The sequence below is a fragment of the Triticum dicoccoides genome, chromosome 4A (assembly GCF_002162155.2).
Source record: "Triticum dicoccoides isolate Atlit2015 ecotype Zavitan chromosome 4A, WEW_v2.0, whole genome shotgun sequence".
In the NCBI taxonomy this organism is placed as follows: Eukaryota; Viridiplantae; Streptophyta; class Magnoliopsida; order Poales; family Poaceae; genus Triticum; species Triticum dicoccoides.
In genome coordinates this window covers 655,392,480-655,411,051 of record NC_041386.1, presented here as the reverse complement: position 1 = coordinate 655,411,051, position 18,572 = coordinate 655,392,480, and the positions used below count along the sequence as shown (strand labels likewise).

At 40.9% G+C, this 18,572-nt stretch overlaps 2 protein-coding genes across 11 annotated transcripts; both read right to left on the bottom strand.

Moving 5' to 3' along the window:
• Positions 1-11,170: 11,170 nt before the first annotated feature.
• On the bottom strand, positions 11,171-15,830 carry LOC119287752. 9 transcript variants are annotated; one of them, XR_005140934.1, is made up of 6 exons: positions 15,348-15,830; positions 15,195-15,262; positions 14,605-15,049; positions 13,734-13,809; positions 13,281-13,381; positions 11,171-12,065 (listed from the first exon to the last, which is right to left on the bottom strand). XR_005140934.1 is itself a non-coding variant. In XM_037567359.1 (4 exons), the coding sequence occupies exons 1-4, from the start codon at positions 15,409-15,411 to the stop codon at positions 11,911-11,913; spliced, it is 363 nt and encodes a 120-aa protein (XP_037423256.1). In that variant the 5' UTR covers positions 15,412-15,830; the 3' UTR covers positions 11,171-11,910. The 9 variants fall into 9 exon arrangements, 1 of the variants encoding a protein (XP_037423256.1); XR_005140937.1 differs by having other exon boundaries at positions 15,195-15,252; XR_005140935.1 differs by having other exon boundaries at positions 13,281-13,638; positions 14,605-15,262.
• Positions 15,831-16,465: 635 nt separating this feature from the next.
• Positions 16,466-18,572, bottom strand: LOC119287751 (mitogen-activated protein kinase kinase 2-like). Of its 2 annotated transcripts, XM_037567357.1 has the most exons (7): positions 18,408-18,572; positions 18,024-18,248; positions 17,721-17,903; positions 17,403-17,608; positions 17,089-17,134; positions 16,891-16,979; positions 16,466-16,800 (listed from the first exon to the last, which is right to left on the bottom strand). In XM_037567357.1, exons 2-7 carry the CDS (start codon positions 18,207-18,209, stop codon positions 16,785-16,787), a joined length of 726 nt encoding a protein of 241 aa, XP_037423254.1. In that variant the 5' UTR covers positions 18,210-18,248; positions 18,408-18,572; the 3' UTR covers positions 16,466-16,784. The 2 variants fall into 2 exon arrangements, with proteins under 2 accessions (XP_037423254.1, XP_037423255.1); XM_037567358.1 differs by lacking the exon at positions 18,408-18,572 and having other exon boundaries at positions 18,032-18,149.

The window sequence follows — 18,572 nt, the reverse complement described above, 5'->3', positions numbered from 1 at the left end:
CCTATCGGGCGCCAGCACCCGAACCGCCCCGTTTGGCCCTGGGGCCACTAACAGTGCCCCCCCTGGAAACTTGTTTTTTTAAGAAAAAAGATATAAAAATAATAAATAATAAAATTGAATTAATTAACTTAATTACTCTGTTTAATTAAATAATTAAAACTAATTATTCAACTAATAAAAACTAACTACTTTTAGTTAACCTGAGACTATGACGAACGGGACCCACGCGTCTGTTGACCCAGTCAACAGACGGTTGACTGATGACATCATGCTGACCTCATGCTAATGTCATAATTGCCTTTTCTAATTAAATTAATTCTAGAAATGAATTAAATCTTTTAAAATTAATATAAAATAAACCGTAGCTCAGATGGAAAAACTTTGTACATAAAAGTTGCTCAGAACGATGAGAAGAATCCGAATACGCAGCCCGTTCGCCCTCCACACATCCCTAGCATAGCGAACATGCAACTTCCCCCCTCCGGTTCATCTGTCTGAAAACGTGAAACACCGAGGATACTTTCCCGGATGTTTCCTCCCTTTGCCGGTATCACCTAGTACTGCGTTAGGGCACACCTATCATCGTTGTTTGCTTTGTCATGCATCGACATGCATCTGTTTGCAATGTATTTACTGTTTCTTCCCCCTCTTCTTCTCCGGTAGACCGCGAGACCGACGTTGATGCCCCTGAGTACGACTACGTCGACGACTACCCCTCCTTCTTGCCAAAGCAACCAGGCAAGCCCCCCCTTGATCACCAGATATCGCCTATTCTTCTCTCTACTACTTGCATTAGAGTAGTGTAGCATGTTACTGTTCAGTTTATCCTATTCTGTTGCATAGCCTATCATTGTTGCTACAGTTGTTGATACCTTACCCGCAATCCTAAATGCTTAGTATAGGATGCTAGTTTATCATCAGTGGCCCTACATTCTTGTCAGTCTGCCTTGTTATACTATCGGGTCGTGATCACTCGGGAGGTGATCATGGGTATATACTATACATACATACATACTATATAGATGGTGACTAAAGTCGGGTCAGCTCGTTGAGTACCCACAAGTGATTCCGATGTGGGGGCTGGAAGGACAGGTGGCTCCATCTCAGTAGAGGTGGGCCTAGGTTCCCGATGGCCCCCGACTAATACTTTGTGGTGGAGCAACAGGGCACGTTGAGACCACCTAGGAGACAGGTGGGCCTGGCCCTGGTCGGCGTCCGCGGTTACTTCAAAATAACATGCTTAACGAGATCTTGGTACTTGATCTGAGTCTGGCCACTGGCCTATACGCACTAACCAACTACACGGGAACAGTGATGGGCACTCGACGTCGTGGTATCAGCCGAAGCCTTCTTGACGTCAGCGACTGAGCGGCGCGCCGGGTTGGACCGCGTAACGCAACTTCCTTTGTAATGGAGGTTGCTAGGTCTGCTCACCGGCCGCGTACGCAACATGCAGGTGTGCAATGGGCGATGGGCCCAGACCCCTGCGTGCATAGGATTTAGACCGGCGTGCTGACCTCTCTGTTGTGCCTAGGTAGGGCGGCGACGTGTTGATCTTCTGAGGCCGGGCATGACCCAGGAAAGTGTGTCCAGCCAAAGGGGACCGAGCATGTTGGGTTATGTGGTGCACCCCTGCAGGGAAGTTTATCTATTCGAATAGCCGTGTCCCTCGGTAAAAGGACGACTCGGAGTTGTACCTTGACCTTATGACAACTAGAACTGGATACTTAATAAAACACACCCAGACAAGTTCCAGAGAGAACCCGGTGATCGCTTTCCCACAGGGCGACGATGGGAGGATCGCCGGGTAGGATTATACTATGCGATGCTACTTGGAGGACTTCAATCTACTCTCTTCTACATGCTGCAAGACGGAGGCTGCCAGAAGCGTAGTCTTCGATAGGACTAGCTATCCCCCTCTTATTCTGGCATTCTGCAGTTCAGTCCACCGATATTGCCTCTTTACACATATACCCATGCATATGTAGTGTAGATCCTTGCTTACGAGTACTTTGGATGAGTACTCACGGTTGCTTTGCTCCCTCTTTTTCCCCTCTTTTCTACTCTTCTCGCATGCCGCAACCAGATGTTGGAGCCTCAGAGTCAGACGCCACCGTCGACGACGACTCCTACTACACCGGAGTTGCCTACTACTACGTGCAGGCCGCTGACGATGACCAGGAGTTCGATCTGTATCCCAGTTTGTGCTAGCCATCTTATGGCCACTTGTTTAACTTATGTCTGTACTCAGATATTGTTGCTTCCGCTGACTCGTCTATGATCGAGCACTTGTATTCGAGCCCTCAAGGCCCCTGGCTTGTATTATGATGCTTGTATGGCTTATTTTATTTTAGAGTTGAGTTGTGATATCTTCCCGTGAGTCCCTGATCTTGATCATACATGTTTGCGTGTATGATTATTGTATGATTGAATCGGGGGCGTAACAGTGGGCAAAGAAGCTGAAGATCAAGATGAAGAGGTTGTTCTGCATGCAGACCCAGGGTCAGTACAAGGTAGATGTTGCTCAGAAGGAGAGTCACCGTTGCGACAAGAGGCTCTTGAGGGCGTGTGGCGAGGATGTGTCTAGCGGGTCTAAGAAGCACATCACCCCCGAGGCTGCCTTGATGGCTAAGCAGGGCTACAAGTGGACTGATTCTGAGGAGGAGCCCATTCCTGCTGCTGAGTCCGACGACGAGGAGTCGTTTTCCGCCTGAGCTACCACCTTTGTCGTAGGTGCCCTCTCTGACTTTTTGGTGCCTCGATGCCAAAGGGGGAGAGAATGTAGGATTTGCATGTCGTGTGTTTCGCCTTGTCGCTTCTCTTTCATCTGTTGAACTTCGTTTGCTTGTGTTTGGTTTGAGCTTGTGAGACCTAGTCCTATCATATGGTGTAAGACATATGCACTCCTGCGTATCCTAATGTCTTGGTTACTTAGTTCTATCCATTATCTTGCCTACTTACTTAGTGTTGAGTTTACTATTGCAAGAGATGCCTGTCTATAAAATATAGGGGGGGTGTTGATCCTAGTATGAGTGCCGTGCAGTCCAAAGCACATCTCTAGAGTGCACACATCTAGGGGGAGCCCGTCTATATTTGATATATGGTGGGTTTGCCGGTGTCTCACTTTATATCCTTATGTGCAAATCTCGTATTGTCATCAATCCACCAAAAAGGGGGAGATTGTAAGGGCATATTTATCCCTCAGTAGTTTTGGTGATTGATGACAATGCTTTTGCGGACTAATTGTGTGCATGGAGCTTTTCAGATATATCATGACTGAACGCAAGATGATTTGAAGCCCCTCAAAGATTACAGAAGACGGCACTTCTCTATGTTTCTTTTCGGTGGATCTGAGTCGTAGGAGAGTCGTACTATTAAGAGGGGGTCCGCGTTGGAAAGGTTGGGTGGAATCTCACGTACACATTCCTTTTGCACCGCCTTTCCTTTGGCTCTTTGGAGTTTCCTCCGTATCACCGTGTCTCTGCAAAATGAAGGACTCCGAGTGTTGTTGTTCACAGGCTGGCGGTAGTACTGCTCCCCAGAGCGGTACTACCGCAGGCATGATACGTCTCCAACGTATCTATAATTTTTTATTGCTCCATTCTACTTTATCTACTGTTTTGGACTATATTGGGCTTTATTTTCCACTTTTATATTACTTTTGGGACTAACCTATTAACCGGAGGCCCAGCCCAGAATTGTTGTTTTTTGCCTTTTTCAGTATTTCGAAGAAACAGAATATCAAACGGAGTCCAAACGGAATGAAACCTTCGGGACCATGATTTTCCAACCGAACGTGATCCAGGAGACTTGGACCCTATTCCAAGCAGTGCCCGAGGAGGTCGCGAGGGTGGAGGCCCCCCCCCCCCGGGCACGCCCCCTACCTCGTGGGCCCCTCGGAACTCCACCGACGTACTCCTTCCTCCTATACATACCTACGTATCCCCGAACGATCAGAACAGAAGCCAAAAACCTAATTCCACTGCCACAACCTTCTGTATCCACGAGATCCCATCTTAGAGCCTGTTCCGGAGCTCCGCCGGAGGGGGCATCCACCATGGAGGGCTTCTACATCATTACCATAGCCCCTCCGATGAAGTGTGAGTAGTTTACTTCAGACCTTCGGGTCCATAGCTAGTAGCTAGATGGCTTCTTCTCTCTTTTTGAATCTCAATGCAATGTTCTCCCCCTCTCTCGTGGAGATCTATTCGATGTAATCTTCTTTTTGCTGTGTGTTTGTTGAGACCGATGAATTGTGGGTTTATGATCCAGTATTATCTATGGAAAATATTTGATTCTTCTCTGAATTCTTTTATGTATGATTGAGTTATCTTTGCAAGTCTCTTCGAATTATCCTTTTTGGTTTGGCCAACTAGATTGGTAGTTCTTGCAATGGGAGAAGTGCTTAGCTTTGGGTTCAATCTTGCGGTGTCCTTGCCCAGTGACAGAAGGGGCAGCAAGGCACGTATTCTATTGTTTCCATCGAGGATAACAAGATGGGGTTTTTATCATATTGCATGAATTTATCCCTCTACATCATGTCATCTTGCTTACGGCATTACTCTGTTTTTAACTTAATACTCTAGATGCATGTTGGATAGCGGTCGATGAGTGGAGTAATAGTAGTAGATGCAGAATCGTTTTGATCTACTTGTTTTGGACGTGATGCCTATATACATGATCATTGCCTAGATATACTCATAACTATGCTCAATTCTGTCAATTGCTCAACAGTAATTTGTTCACCCACCATAGAATACTTATGCTCTTGAGAGAAGCCACTAGTGAAACCTATGGCCCCGGGGTCTATTCTCATCATATCAATCTATATCACTTTATTTATTTGCTTTGTTTTTACTTTGACTTTACTTTTTACTTTGCATCTATCTATCAAAAATACCAAAAATATTATCTCTATCAGATCTCATTCTCGTAAGTGACCGTGAAGGGATTGACAACCCCTAAGCGTTGGTTGCGAGTTGCTATCGTTTTGTGTAGGTACGAGGGACTTGTGTGTGGTCTCCTACTGGATTGATACCTTGGTTCTCAAAAACTGAGGGAAATACTTACACTACTTTGCTGCATCATCCTCTCCTCTTCGGGGAAATCCAACACAGTGCTCAAGAGGTAGCAAGAAGAATTTCTGGCGCCGTTGCCGGGGAGGCTCACGCAAGCAAGTCAATCATACCCAAGTACCCATTGCAATCCCTATCTCTCGCATTACATTATGTGCCATTTGCCTCTCGTTTTCCTCTCCCCCACTTCACCCTTGCCGTTTTATTTGCCCTCTCTTTCCCAATCTCCTCCTCTCTTCCTGTTTGCCTTTTTCCCTTTGCCTTTTTGTTTGCTTGTGTGTTGGATTACTTGTTGCCATGGCGCAAGATAATACCAAATTGTGTGATTTCTCGAATACCAATAATAATGATTTCCTTAGTACTCCGATTTCTCCTCTTAATAATGATGAGTCTTGTGAAATCAATACCGCTTTGTTGAATGTTGTTATGAAATATCAATTCGCCGGCCTTCCTAGTGAAGATGCCGCTACTCATCTAAACAATTTTGTTGATTTGTGTGATATGCAAAAGAAGAAAGATACAGATAACAATATTGTCAAATTGAAGTTATTTCCGTTTTCACTTAGAGATCGTGCTAAAGTTTGGTTTTCATCTTTGCCTAAAAATAGTATTGATTCTTGGAACAAGTGCAAAGATGCTTTTATCTCTAAGTATTTTCCTCCCGCTAAGATTATCACTCTTAGGAACGATATTATGAATTTTAAACAACTTGATCATGAGCATGTTGCCCAATCTTGGGAAAGAATGAAATTAATGCTTCGCAATTGCCCTACTCATGGTTTGAATTTATGGATGATCATACAAAAAATTTATGCTGGATTGAATTTTGCTTCTAGAAATCTTTTAGATTCGGCCGCGGGAGGCACTTTTATGGAAATTACGTTAGGGGATGCTACCAAATTGCTTGATAATATTATGGCTAATTATTCTCAATGGCACACCGAAAGATCTTCTAGTAAGAAAGTGCATGCTATAGAAGAAATCAATGTTTTGAGTGAAAAGATGGATGAACTTATGAAGATGTTTGCTCCTAAAAATACTCCTCTTGATCCCAATGATATGCCTTTATCTACTTTTCTTGAGAATAATAATGAATCTATGGATGTGAATTTTGTTGGCAGGAATAGTTTTGGAAACAACGCTTATAGAGGGGATTTTAATCCTAGGCCTTACCCTAGTAATCCTTCTAATAATTATGGAAATTCCTACAACAACTCTTATGTAAATTTTAAAAAGATGCCCTCTGAATTTGAGAGTAGTGTTAAAGAGTTTATGAATTCACAAAAGAATTTTAATGCTTTGCTTGAAGAGGAATTGCTTAAAGTTGATGATTTGGCTAGGAACATTGATAGAATTTCTCTTGAAATTGATTCTTTAAAGATTAGATATATTCCTCCTAAGCATGATATCAATGAGTCTCTCAAAGCCATGAGAATTTCCATTGATGAGTGCAAGGAAAGAACCGCTAGGATGCGTGCTTCCAAAGATGCCTTTATTAAAGCGTGTTCTTCCAATTCCTATGAAAATCAAGATGAAGATCTAAAAGTTATTGATGTGTCCGCCATTAAATCTTTGTTTTGCAATATGAATCTTGATGAATCTGAAGATTATCTTCCTTTACCTAGAAGGCATTCTAAGAATTCGGAGTTTCTAGATCTTGGTGATGAAATTGATGAAAGTGGGATTGAAATAAATAAAAACCGTGATGATGCTAAACCCACTATTTTGGATCTCAAGGAATTTAATTATGAAAATTGCTCTTTGATTGGTTGTATTTCCTTGTTGCAATCCGTGCTAGAATCTCCTCATGCTTATAGTCAAAATAAGGCCTTTACCGAACATATTTTTGATGCTTTGATGCAATCTTATGAAGAAAAACTTGAGTTGAAAGTTTCTATCCCTAGAAAACTCTATGATGAATGGAAACCTACTATTAAAATTAAAATTAAAAATTTTGAGTTTCATGCTTTATGTGATTTGGGTGCTAGTGTCTCTACTATCCCCAAAACTTTATGTGATTTGCTAGATTTCCGTGATTTTGATGATTGCTCTCTAAACTTGCATCTTACGGATTCCACTATTAAAAAAACTATGGGAAGAATTAATGATGTTCTTATTGTTGCAAATAGGAATTATGTGCCCGTAGATTTTATCTTTCTTGATATAGATTGCAATCCTTCATGTCCTATTATTCTTGGTAGACCTTTCCTTAGAACGATTGGTGCAATTATTGATATGAAGGAAGGGAATATTAGATTCCAATTTCCCTTAAAGAAGGGTATGGAACACTTCTCTAGAAAGAAAATAAAATTACCATATGAATCTATCATGAGAGCCACTTATGGATTGCCTACCAAAGATGGCAATACCTAGATCTATCCTTGCTTTTATGCCTAGCTAGGGGCATTAAACGATAGCGCTTGTTGGGAGGCAACCCAATTTTATTTTGCATTTTTTTGTTTTTTCTTCTGTTTAGGAATAAATAATCCATCTACCTTCTGTTTGGATGTGGTTTTATGTTTTAATTAGTGTTTGTTCCAAGTAGAACCTATAGGATAACCTACGATGATAGTTGATTTGATTCTGCTGAAAAACAGAAACTTTGCACGCACGAATTTAGTTATGATAAATCACAGGAACGTGCTTTTGCGTTGATTCTTTTTGCTGCTGATCAATAAACAAATTTTCCAGGACTTTCTATTTTGGTAGAATTTTTAGAGTTCCAGAAGTTTGCGTTAGTTACAGATTGCTACAGAATGTTCTGTTTTTGACAGATTCTATTTTTCGTGTGTTGTTTGCTTATTTTGATGAATCTATGGCTAGTAAATTAGTTTATAAACCATAGAGAAGTTGTAATACAGTAGGTTTAACACCAATATAAATAAAGAATGAGTTCATTACAGTACCTTGAAGTAGTCTTTTGTTTTCTTTCTCTAACGGAGCTCACGAGATTTCTGTTGAGTTTTGTGTTGTGAAGTTTTCAAGTTTTGGGTGAATTCTTTTGATGGATTATGGAACAAGGAGTGGCAAGAGCCTAATCTTGGGGATGCCCATGGCACCCCCAAGATAATCCAAGGACACCAAAAAGTCAAAGCTTTAAGGATGCCATCGGTAATTTACTTGGAGCTATATTTTTATTCACTAACATGAAATGTGTTTTGCTTGGAGCGTCTTGTATTATTTGTGTCTTTGCTTGTTAGTCTACCACAATCATCCTTGCTGTACACATCTTTTTGAGAGAGCCATACATGAATTGGAATTTGTTAGAATACTCTATGTGCTTCACTTATATCTTTTGAGCTTGATAGTTTTGCTCATAGTGCTTCACTTATATCTTTTGAGTGTGATAATTTTTGCTCTAGTACTTCACTTAGATCTTTTAGAGCACGGTGGTGGATTTGTTTTAAAGAAATTATTGATCTCTCATGCTTCACTTAGATTATTTTGAGAGCCTTTAATAGCATGATAATTTGCTTAATGTTAATATACTTGGTGTTCAAGATGTGTGAAACTTTCTTTTGAGTGAATTGAATACTAAGATAAGTTTGATGCTTGATAATTGTTTTGAGATATGGAGGTGATAATATTAAAGTCGTGCTAGTTGGGTGATTATGAATTTGAGAAATACTTGTGTTGAAGTTTGCAAGTCCTGTAGCATGCACGTATGGTTAAAGTTGTGTAACAAATTTGAAACATGAAGTGTACCTGGCTTGTGCATCCTTATGAGTGGCGGTCGGGGACGAGCGATGGTCTTTTCCTACCAATCTATCCCCCTAGGAGCATGCGCGTAGTACTTTAATTTTTGATGACTTCTAAATTTTTGCAATAAGTATATGAGTTCTTTTGACTAATGTTGAGTCCATGGATTATACGCACTCTCACCTTTCCACCTTTGCTAGCCTCTTCGGTACCGTGCATTGCTCTTTCTCACCTTGAGAGTTGGTGCAAACTTCGCCGGTGCATCCAAACCCCGTGATACGATACGCTCTATCACACATAAACCTCCTTATATCTTCCTCAAAACAGCCACCATACCTACCTATCATGGCATTTCCATAGCCATTCCGAGATATATTGACATGCAACTTCCACCACCATCATCATGACATACATTACTTTTGTCATATTGCCATTGCATGATCTTGTAGTTGACACCGTATTTGTGGCAAAGCCACCATGCATTATTTTCCATACATGTCACTCTTGATTCATTGCACCATCCAGGTACACCACCGGAGGCATTCATATAGAGTCATATCATGTTCTAAGTTTCGAGTTGTAATCCTTATGTTGTAATCAATAGAAGTGTGATGATCATCATTATTAGAGCATTGCCCAAATAAAAAAAGACCAAAAGAAAAAAAAGGCTCAAAAAAAAGAAAGGGCAATGCTACTATCTCTTTTTTCCACACTTGTGCTTCAAAGTAGCACCTTGTTCTTCACGTAGTGAGTCTCTTATATTGTGCTTCAAAGTAGCACCTTGTTCCTCATGTAGTGAGTCTCATAAGTTGTCTTTTTATACTAGTGGGATTTTTTCATTATAGAACTTGGCTTGTATATTCCTACGATGGGCTTCCTCAAATGCCCTAGGTCTTCGTGAGCAAGCGAGTTGGATGCACACCCACTAGTTTTCTTTTGTTGAGCATTCATAGCTCTAGTGCATCTGTTGCATGGCAAGCCCTACTCCTCATGTTGACATCAATTGATGGGCATCTCCATAGCCCGTTGATTAGCCTCGTCAACGTGAGACTTTCTCCTTTTTTGTCTTCTCCACACAATCCCCATCATCATATTCTATTCCACTCATAGTGCTATATCCATGGCTCACGCTCATGTATTGCGTGAAGGTTGAAAAAGTTTGAGATTATTTAAGTATGAAACAATTGATTGGCTTGTCATCGGGGGTATAGAAGTTGGGAACATCTTTGTGTGACGAAAATGAACATAGCCTAACTATATGATTTTGTAGGGATGAACTTTCTTTTGCCATGTTATTTTGAGAAGACATGCTTGCTTTGATTAGTATGCTTGAAGTATTATTATTTTTGTGTCAATATAAACTTTTGTTTTGAATCTTTCAGATTTGAATATCCATATCACAATTAAGAAGATTTACATTGAAATTATGCCAAAGTATCACTCTGCATCAAAAATTCTTTTTTTTATTATTTACCTACTCGAGGACGAGCAGGAATTAAGCTTGGGGATGCCTGATACGTCTCCAACGTATCTATAATTTTTGATTGCTCCATGCTACTTTATCTACTGTTTTGGACTATATTGGGCTTTATTTTCCACTTTTATATTACTTTTGGGACTAACCTATTAACCGGAGGCCCAGCCCAGAATTCGGAATCACACTTGTTTATTCGTGATGTACTAGTAGTACTAGTACCAGTAGTAGGTCATGTGCCCAACACCACACTGCCGCTGTTTCCTTCCTTCCGCAGTTCCGCTCGTTTCATCATTTGTATCAGGTCCTTTTACATTCCTCGAACTATTATCCTATTCCTTTTCTGTATGTCCTCCCCCTTTGTTCTTGCCCGTCCTTCTGTTTGTTCGGTTTTTATCCACTGTTCATGTTCACCTTCTTCTTCTTTGCTCCATCTCGTCCACTATGACGGTGCAACATTCTTCACCATTCTTCCTCTCCTATGCTTCGTTCCTTCGGCTACTTTCATCATCTTTGTCCACTGTCACATTTTTTTATACTACTAGTGGACCCGTTGCGCCAAATGGCGCAGAGGCACGCTAAATCCATGTGCCCGAAGAAAAAAAAATAGACATGGTGTAATCCCCATTAATAGGAACTCTGGTGGATTTGATGTCTACAATGAGATGTATATACATATTTTTTTATAGGACGGTCCAATTTAATACAAAATAGATGTTTTAGTTAGTTTAGTTGTAGGCAAGTACATATGATAAAAAATGGTGTCTTGTTGTCTACAATGAGATATGTCTACACATTCTAATTTGGTGGTCTAAAGTCCGATTCAATACTATGTCAAGTCGAAAGCATGTGTGTCCTTTTAGTAATCTTTTTGTATGGGAGAATACACACGCTAAGAATTGGCCTATGTACAACCAACAGGTACTTTGAAGTCCATTGATGGCCTTGGCTATGCTGTTTACAGACATAATTGGTACAGGCAATAAAAGCTTTGAACAGAATGGTCATTAGCTTTCACACACATAGCCTTCGCAAGTCTTACTGGGGACTTCTAAAGAGGAAGATAATAATACATTACGGTTAACCTCTACAGTTAGGGTAGACAAAAGGGGCGAAATGGATCACAATTCTAAAAGGACCTTGCTTAGGATGCATTCTTCCAGGGTATCATCCTAAAAACTCTCTCCTGAGGCTTCTTAAATTCTTCTCTGAGCTAATCACCCTGCGTTTGAGCCTTTCTGCCACCTTCTCAATGCTGTTAAGAGGTCCATTTATAAGCTGATCTATAGGTTCTTTCCCAGATAATTTGTTTAGTGCCCTTACATTGGATATATGATCGAAGAATCCATGCATGTATCTTGTTAGAAAGAACCAGTCCATAGTAGTTTTCTTGCTCTTATACTTAGCTAGTACCAGCCTGTTCTTGATGGACCTGGTCTTCACCTTCATTTTATTTCTGTTATACTACTTGGCTACAGCCAGCTCATGCTTTAGAGACTGATTTTCTTCATCCAGTTTCTTCATGGTGCTGTAATTGTAGTCCTTATTTCGGTCTTAGCTATGCATTTTATGTATCCACTTGCTTCCATAGCAGCTGTGTCCTCCGACATTGCATGATCGAAACACTGAATTCCAGGAATAGCCATATGACTGCCATCATCTTCAACATATGATGCGGGCATATGAAAAAAAACAGTCACACATACTATATTGCCATCCCATACTTTGCTTCGATATTCTGCTGCTGGAAGCTGTACAATTTCTAAAAGAACATCCAACATCATCATGTAAGGGATTTTGACCATCGGAGGCATGGCCTGTGATTTAAAATGGATGTATCAGTTGTAAGGACGTCAAAGAAGTGTAATAATTTGTTAGACGCATATTGCTATGTTAATAACCAAACTAAAATAAAAGGGTGTGCTTATATATATAATGTTTCCTACAAGCAATGGTAGTTACCACCACTTGCATTTTGTATGTTGTATGTAGTATCAGTCGGAACCGAGAGTACGTACGTGTAGTATGTAGTATATAACAATGATTAGGTAGTATACATACTAAATTTTAGGTAGTATGTACCATTTTTTGAGTATGCTCATTTTTACGTACAAATATGTATGTATTTTACAAATATAACAAAAACTATGGGCTCATATGCAATTTTTTCATGTAACTTGCTTCGAAATATCTTAGATATAGTATATGAACATATTTAAAATAATAAATTAGTATATATAGTACCACATGGTAGTATATGAGACATGTAGGGTAACTACCACCGGGTGGTAGGATAGATTTTCCCTATATATATATATATATATATATATATATATATATATATATATATATATATATATATATATCCATTCAAACCAGAGAATATAAGATGACTGGCTGATAACTAATAAGACACCAAATCAGATTCAGCCAGCTAAAACTTTGATAGCAAAAAAAGCATTTTGAATAAGCTAAGCAAAACTAACACCACACTTGTTGCTATAGCATCAATCATATGATCAAATTCAAGGATAAGGGAACAAGAAAACAAGATAACTAATTTACCCTGGACTGTATTTTTAACTTTACAACTTTATGCGGAAGATGCCGATGAAGGCAAGTTAGGATTAGACAGTAGGCATTAGTTTGCCTTGAAATTGTAGATAATCACTTGCATTGCAATAAATGGAATAGTTTTTTCTTAAACTCATGAACTACCTTGTAACATGATAGAACATCTGATAGCAAGATCTCTTTCTGATGTGCTCAAATCATGATAATACTGGGCATATTATTTTTAGATGAAGATGCTAGTACTCGTTTTCATGGTTCAGATTTCGGCTTGCTGACTGCTGTCACTACAAAACTATGAATATATTTTTCTTTAAAGGACTCCATGGCATCAACACGTAGTTTCCATGGCAAGCTTACTCTGCTCAAATTATGTTTGTTACATAGAAGAAACATGCATAGAAAAAAAAGTCCACAACAGATAACTAAAACATTGGTTGTTATCAACTGTGATCACCAACCTCACAACGATGCTATGAATTCTCATACTCAGTGTAATATATCGCATCTGACGAAAAGTGGCTTTGGACTTCTTCCAGCCTACCACTTCATCATGTACTACCTATTCAAAATAGCAAGAGTGTATAGTAAGAAACTGGACAAGAACCATCCCCTGGAAGCTCCTGTTCTACCCCAGCAAGAACAGACACATCTTCTGCGACCGTACGTAGGTACGAAAGCGCCGGCAAAGCACACCAAGGCACCAGGCTTGCAAAACAGGTATAACGGTCGAAATAAGAGCAGACATCCCGCTCACACGCAACCACCAAATATAAGCATAAAACGGAAGTCACACGAGACTGAAAAATAAGACGACCCCTAGATAGATCCGGAACAGAGAGACGGTCAGTCAATCAACAACCATGACAACATGCACAAAAAGATAAATATATCTTGAGCCACAGATAACGCACATGCATTGGAAAAGGAGAGCAAATCTTGAGCATCAGCAGCAGGTTGCAGATGCAGAAACAGAACAGTTCTTCCAACCTACAGAATGAACATGGACAGAACCATAAGAACATAGTAGGCATAATAATGTAGGCATAGAGCGCATCTAGTCCATCAACCGCCAAAAATACATATGGAAGTCCATTTAGTAAACGCAGAGCAACGTGATGGCATCGGAATAATTCTTTTTACCAAAGGAAATAACATTGCTCATTATATTAAGACACTATATTCCCAATTCCTCTGCCTCGTGAACTGGGACTGCACACAATTAACAACAATATCTGACATAGAGGTTGATAAAGCTTATTATACTGTCTAGACTGTACTGTTTGATTCCACACCCGCGACTAAGATCAACTTCTTTATTAAAATGTTGCTTTCTCAGGTGGATCATCTAGAGCCTAAAGAGGAAAGTATGCTGAAGGTCCCTAGTTATAGCAGTCATGTGCAGTTTGTTGTGTTGAAATCCTTTGCCTATCCTCTTGAAGAAGGGTTTGACGAGATTACTGTCGCAACAACAAGAACTGAAACAATGCTTGGCGATAAAAACATAGCCGTTCATCCTGAGGATAAAAGGTATAAGCATCACCATGGAAAGCATGGCATTCACCCGTTCAATGGCTGAAAACTCAAAATAATCCGCGATGCTGTTAGTGGAACCCACTTTTGGTACTGAAGACGACAAGCAAGCGATATTAAACTTCTCTATCCATGAAGCGTAGCAACATACACATAATAATGGCTCGGGATAATGAATAGAAAACCCCAGAAGCTAAAACAAATAGTAGAATTTCATATGGAATACCATAGGCATCAAATTGCAATATTCACCTTAAATCCAAAATGGGCAGCTGAATTTAAGTACGAAACAAGAAGTGGAAACAGTGCCCGGCGTAGCTGAACTGAAGAAGGACCTCATCTACAATCCAATAATAAATTCCTAACATGACGGCATGAAAGACCCCGCCACAAGAACTCACGTCTGCTGGGGGAGTGATAAAGGAAATATATCTGCAAAAAAAAGACTAACTGGGCAGCACCAAATCCTGTTTCCATGAAGCTATAAAAACACAAGAACTCATGTCTGCTGGTAGTGTTATAAAGGAAATATGTGAATATGTACATGTAAGGTTGCCTCATTTCTGAAAACACAAATCCACCCTAACTGAAAGCACATGAATAAAATGCAGATTCTCTCTTCTTTGAAGATGTTACATGACTCGGCATCTTCCTTTAGGAAAGGACAATAGTAGAGAATCAATAGTGCAATCAAGATCTGTAGGTAAACAAAGAAAGAATTTTGGTCACCACAAACCTCATTTAGCCTCGTTGTGATCTCTTATCTTCCTCATGTTTACATCAATCACAAACAGTAGCATCAAAATGAGATAACAAAGCTTAACAGGAGGGAGAAAAATCACCTTGATCTTCTTCAAATCTCTGGCTAAATTCTTCTTATTCTTCCCTTTGTCCTCAGATCTGCACACGTCTATGTATAGATAACTAATCAGTTTTGCTAAAGCACAAGTTTAAAAGTGAGTGATGGAGGAAATTAGAGGCAAAGAGAGGAGCACCTCGGCAAGATTCTCGAGGAAGTCCCCTTCCACTTCCCCCACTGCAGCCGATGCGATCGTCCATCGATCTATCTCCATGCTTGGTGGTAGTCGGTGGGGAGTGGAAGAGGAAGGTGAGGTCATGGCGTACCGTACCAGATGTCGGCCTTCCTTGCCATGGCCGATTTGATTGTGCCGGAAGCCATGGGTGGTTGGGGAGAACGAATTGGAGGACGATGTTGAGCACAACCGTTCCTCACCATCGACCAACTCGGCTAGTGCACAGCGTCCAGGCGCCGCAGTCGCTCCAATGCTCGCCGCCGCTGCCGCCGCCGCAGCCAGCATCTTACTGCCGATGTGAAGTGGAGAGCCGGGAAGGTGGAGGGAGGAGGAAGAGAGAGGAGGAGACGAGAGGGTGCTAGGTTCGGTCGGCTCGGGAACGCACGTCGCGTGCGGTGCGGGAGGAGACGCGCACAGGATTGGACGAAGAGTCAGCCAGGCTGCCAGGCCCCTCTCTCCAGTGGCCGACGAGACGCAGCCTCTCACCGCAACTAATACACCAGACAGACACATGGGACCTTTCTCAAAAAAAAAAAAAAAGACAGACACATGGGACCAAAAGGAAATGAGCCCCACCGGCCATATGCCTACGCAGCTGAAACGAACGTGCACACCCAGCCGCACGACGCACGTCTCCCGCGTAGCGCGCTGACCCACGACGTGCGCGTCAGGAGTCGCTGAAAATGGTTCACCCAGCCAATCAGGTAAGAGGCCGAGCCCACAGGTCATCCTCCCATGTGAATCCACCGTGCGGTCAAAACGAATGAAAATTCTAGCAAAGATCCAACGTCAATGAAGCCAAGAAAGACCAGTTTGACCAGCACCCAACAGACGAAATCGAAGCAAATTGAGGGAGCATTCTGGAGCCAAGTTGGCTAGCAACCTTGTAGGTTAGAATTTCACAACATAACACTTTTTTCTTTCTTTTTTGCATGGATCAAATTTGAATTTCACTTCTGTGAAATTACAAATTACAAGAAGGCGCCGTTCACGAAAAGGCAACCATTCCTGATTTCAGAAGCCCACCACCACCCTCCACTCAAAGTGACACATCACCATCTGAACTAAAGGCTTGCAAATACTAGTCCAAATCAGGTCATCGAGCGACCCAGCAAATATGGTTTCATTACAGTAAAATTGCAAAAGCAATAAGCCCATACATAACAAAGGTCAAAGTCGGACAACAAACGGATGCTTCCGTTATGCAGACAGGCAAAACTTCGATGCTCACTGATGCTTTACAGACTTGTATTTGTATAATTATGAAGCCAATTGTATCATATTTGGTTCAAAGATATCATCAAAGCCCAGTTCATGAATAACAGGAAAAGAAAAATAACTCCATTCACTTGCTTCAGTTAGCTCCAGCTCATGACACATGGTTGAGCATTTGTCGTCTCACAACGCGATTTGCCTAGTAAAAAGAACGAGAATAGACCATCATTGGAATTGTAAAGGAATTGCAGTAACCATGTATGTACTCTTCAGTGGGTTATTGGATTACTTGAAGGTGGCAAGAGGTGATCCTGCAGTCGTGAAGTAGTCAGACAGATCGATATTCAGGTCGTCGTACATGCTCAGGAATGGATGAGCCTGGACATCGGAGGCAACAGATACAAGAAATGGATCAAGATCAGTCAGCCAGCTAATGATGCTTTCAGAAGAACATACAAAATTGCGAAGCAAACAGAAATTTCCTTACTGATAGGGTTTGGGCAGATGACCTATCTGCAGCATTTTTTTGGATACTGAAACAAAAGGAAATAACAAAACAGATATTAGCCTTCTTTTGGACACTGATGTTCCATAAATAAATAAATAAAAGATCAATTACTCTGCCCACAGATGAGATGAGAGAAAAACAAAAAATATCTGGAAGTTCAGATAATACGTGTCTGCAAGCATATAATGGTATTGTACCTAAGCTCATACTTTAGAGCTCTAGATCTAAAAATTGCAAATATTGCCCGAGTAACATTGATTAACAAAGGGGGTTCAATGGAGAAGCACAAATACCAAGCAGAAATGAATGAACAGAACTCTGGTGAAAACTGGTCTGATGGTGCAGAAGGTGATGGTTGGTCGACAACAGCTTCAAGAAGTTCATAAAAGCTTTCACGAGGAGGATATGGGAAATTGCCAGTGGCACATTCCAGCATAACTAGGCCCAAGCTCCAGATATCACTCAGATGACCATGTTTCTGCCCACTGATTCTTTCAGGCTGTCAAGAGTATACATTTTACACTGGTTAGCTGAAACAAAAAAATTGGTGAACATCTTTTCATGCCACACTGGAAGGCATGTCTACATAATTTAAACAAACTTTCACTCACCGCCATGTAGTTAAATGTGCCAGTAAATGTATCTCGCTGTGCAGAAGAACTAGAAATGATGGCACTAACACCAAAATCTGATATCTTTACTTCACCCCTATGATTTATCAATATATTCGATGGTTTCAGATCTCGGTGTATAACGCGCTTCTCATGATGCAAGTACATCAGTCCTTTCAACACCTGCACAAGGAAGTTGCAATTGTCAATTGAAAAGGTCCATGTCATTTTAAGGTGACAATTCTGATAGCAAACAAAAAAGTAGGGAAAACTATGTGGTTGATTGTGTGACATTTCACTGGCCTGCTTACAAATTGCAGCCAGGTAGGCCTCTGGAATGGTTCTAACAGCCTTGAGGAAATCAGCGAGAGAGCCACCATCCATGTACTCCAAAGCAATAGAAATAACACCATTGACATAGAAACACTGATAGCACGTGACAACATACTGGCACTGTGTAAACAAGCTTATTTTCAACTCCTGGGCCATCTGCTTGCGTATGCTCTCCTGAATATTGAGCTGTATAACCTGCAGGCATGACAACATACACCAATGGAGGTGAAGACCCTTTGTAACAGATATGTAAAATAGCAGAGAGGATAGTTACAGAAAGAAGTTGAAGGAACCAAAAATGCATAGCAAAGATTTAAAGAAGAAGCATCAAATAATGTATGTTTGAGACAATACCTTGAGAGCAAAAAACTGGCCAGTCCATTTGTGGCGCACCAATTGCACGGTCCCGCTATTACCTTTCCCGATCACTTTGATTGAATCTAGATCGTCTATGCTCAACTGATGATTATTATCCAAAGGCTTGATAGGAGGAGCCTAGAGAAGTCGTGTATGTCAACA

What these genes read in the sequence shown, in the direction of transcription:
- LOC119287752 (XM_037567359.1), bottom strand. Translation starts at nt 15,411, where the DNA reads ATGGACGATCGCATCGGCTGCAGTGGGGGAAGTGGAAGGGGACTTCCT. An exon ending in TCCTCGAGAATCTTGCCGAG is followed by an intron (nt 15,263 to 15,347) that starts GTGCTCCTCTCT and finishes ATCTATACATAG; the next exon opens with ACGTGTGCAGATCTGAGGAC. An exon ending in GAGATTTGAAGAAGATCAAG is followed by an intron (nt 13,810 to 15,194) that starts GTGATTTTTCTC and finishes TTCATTCTGTAG; the next exon opens with GTTGGAAGAACTGTTCTGTT.
- LOC119287751 (XM_037567357.1), bottom strand. Translation starts at nt 18,209, where the DNA reads ATGGCCCAGGAGTTGAAAATAAGCTTGTTTACACAGTGCCAGTATGTT. An exon ending in GCACATTTAACTACATGGCG is followed by an intron (nt 17,609 to 17,720) that starts GTGAGTGAAAGT and finishes TACTCTTGACAG; the next exon opens with CCTGAAAGAATCAGTGGGCA. An exon ending in CATCTGCCCAAACCCTATCA is followed by an intron (nt 16,980 to 17,088) that starts GTAAGGAAATTT and finishes TCCGATGTCCAG; the next exon opens with GCTCATCCATTCCTGAGCAT.